The sequence below is a fragment of the Grammomys surdaster genome, unplaced genomic scaffold (assembly GCF_004785775.1).
Source record: "Grammomys surdaster isolate TR1022 unplaced genomic scaffold, NIH_TR_1.0 164, whole genome shotgun sequence".
NCBI classification, from domain to species: Eukaryota; Metazoa; Chordata; class Mammalia; order Rodentia; family Muridae; genus Grammomys; species Grammomys surdaster.
Window position 1 is genome coordinate 990,487 of NW_021604612.1, and position 2,479 is coordinate 992,965.

Sequence of the window (2,479 nt, forward strand, 5' to 3'; positions counted from 1 at the left end):
CACAGTGACTCTCTCTCTCTCTCTCTCTCTCTCTCTCTCTCTCTCTCTCTCTCTCTCTCTCTCTCTCTCGGAAATATCCAGCAAAACAAGCCCGACCCCTCTGGGTGCATTCTCACCAAGAAGAAGGGGCTACAGGTGATGCTGAGGGTTCTTTCTGGGACATAAAATATACCCTTCCCATGGGGCAGACTAGGTCACTGTGACATCACCCGATACCTCTGCTGCCGTCACAGTTCCAGAGGGAGAAGCAGACAGGACTCACCGATTTTCTGATTGAAAATCTTGTCGAAGGTTATTTCGTTTCTCTCTGCCAGATACCTCTGCATCACGCTCCGGATACTGCAAGATAAAAGTAGCTGTCAGGGCACAGGTGAACACAGCCACACACACACACACACACACACACACACACCCCGCCCGTGCTCCAGAGTTTACTGTGCCCCAGCTAGTGAGTGGCACTGTTCGGGGAAGCTGGGGAACATTCTGGAGATGGGATCTAGCTGGAAGAAGTGGGTTACTGGGAGCCTCACTTACTGACCAATCTCAAATTTTGTTTCTGTCGTTGTTTGGGATTTTTGTTTCATTTTGTGTGTCTTTGATTGATCCAAATGTGAGGGAGCAGTCTCAAGCTCTGGTAGCCACGCCCATAAATTTCTGCCACCATGCCTTCCTAGCTGTGACACCTTTTACCCTGGTCAGAGTTACTGATGCTGCGATAAACACCCTGGCCAAAAGCAAGTTGAGGAGGGTTTATTTGGCTTACACTTCCCTATCAAAGTTGTGGTAGTTTGAATAAGAATAACCCCCATAGATGCTTAGGGAGTGGCACTATTAGGGGGTGTGGCCTTGTTGGAGGAGGTATGTTGCTGAGAGTGGGTTTTGAGTGGGTTTCAGAAGCTCAAGCCAGGCCCAGTGTCTCTCTCTTCCTGATGCCTGCTGAGCCAGATGTAAAAATTCTCAGCTTCTTCTCCAGCACCACATCTGCCTGCATGTTGCTGTGCTTCCCACCATGACTATAATGGACTGAACCTCTGAACCTAGAAACCATTACCAATAAAATGTTCTACTTATTAAGAGTTGCCTTAGTCCTGAGGTGTCTCTTCACAGCTATAGAAACATTAACTAAGACAGTAGGCCATCATTGAAGGAAGTCAGGACAGGAACTCAAACAGAGCAGGAACCTGGAGGCAGGAGCTGACGCAGAGGCCATGGAGGGTGCCGCTTACTGGCTTGTTCCCCATGGCTTGCTCAGCCTACTTCCTTATAGAACCCAGGACCACCAGCCCAGGGATGGCTCCACCCACAATGGGCGGGGCCACCTTCCATCAATCACTAATTAAGGAAATGTCGGATCTTATGAAGGCATCTTCTCAGTGGATTTCCCTCCTAGTTTGTGTCAAGTTGACATAAAACTAACCAGCACAACCTTCAAACTATAAATCAACACAAAGCCTCCCCCTCCCTTGCTATGCACCCAGTCACATAGACCCAAAGGAGCAAGTGAAGTAGAGGACTACTGTTGAGACAGGGGCATGGTTGTGACTGCCTGGCCATGCCCTTCTTAGGCTGATGACCCAGTTACCAGAGGAATTTGGAGGAGTTGGGACCTAGAGGTCAGAGAGGCCCACCAATGCTTCCTGATCCATCTAGGTGTGAGCAAGAGGCTTCTTGTCCCTGCAACCACATCCAGAAGCCCCCCCACCGCCATTTTGTCTCCACCGTGATGGACCGCACCCTCAAGTCTTCAGCTGAACCTGCTTTTTCTGGTTCTCTCCGGCATTCCGTTACAGCAAGAGGGAGATCAGTCAATATGGTGGTGGTGGCAGGTTTTAAAGACTGTGTTAAAGATGTAACATGAGTAACTCTGATCTACAGAGAGACAAAGAGATGGCCACTACCACTCAAGGACATCAGCTGTTGGAGAGTCCTCCCAGGGCTACCCAGAACTGCAGGAGCTGTCCAGGGTCTGACAGGGGCCAAGGCAGACACTCCAGTCACCACCCACCCTCCTTCAAGATCTGGGTCCAACTCTAAATGTGGCGAATCCATTTCAGAGTGTCACATGAAACTGCCAAAACTTTCCCTCAGTATCACCTCTCTCTAAAGTGTGCATGAGCATGTGAACACACACATGCATACTGCACACACAGCCCTATCCATGTGTACATATACACACACACATAAACACCACTCACACACACACACCATACAACACACCACACACATACCCCACACACTCCCATGCAGACACACACACACATGCACACACCATACACACACCACACACCACACATACTACACACATACCACACATACACACACATACCACAGATACACACACACACACCACACACCATACAACACACCACACACATACCCCACACACTCCCATGCAGACACACACACACACATACACACATGCACATACCACGCACACCACACATATACCCCACACACTCCCATGCAGACACACACACAC

At 49.5% G+C, this 2,479-nt stretch overlaps 1 protein-coding gene across 1 annotated transcript in view; it reads right to left on the reverse strand.

Annotated features, from left to right (window-relative positions):
* Positions 1–2,479, reverse strand: part of LOC114619565 (beta-adrenergic receptor kinase 2-like) — a 50,111-nt gene that overhangs the window by 23,305 nt on the left and 24,327 nt on the right. The window contains exon 2 of the mRNA XM_028765385.1: positions 263–339. Within this exon, the coding sequence (XP_028621218.1) occupies positions 263–339 (77 nt within the window). The remainder of the gene's footprint in view (positions 1–262; positions 340–2,479) is intronic.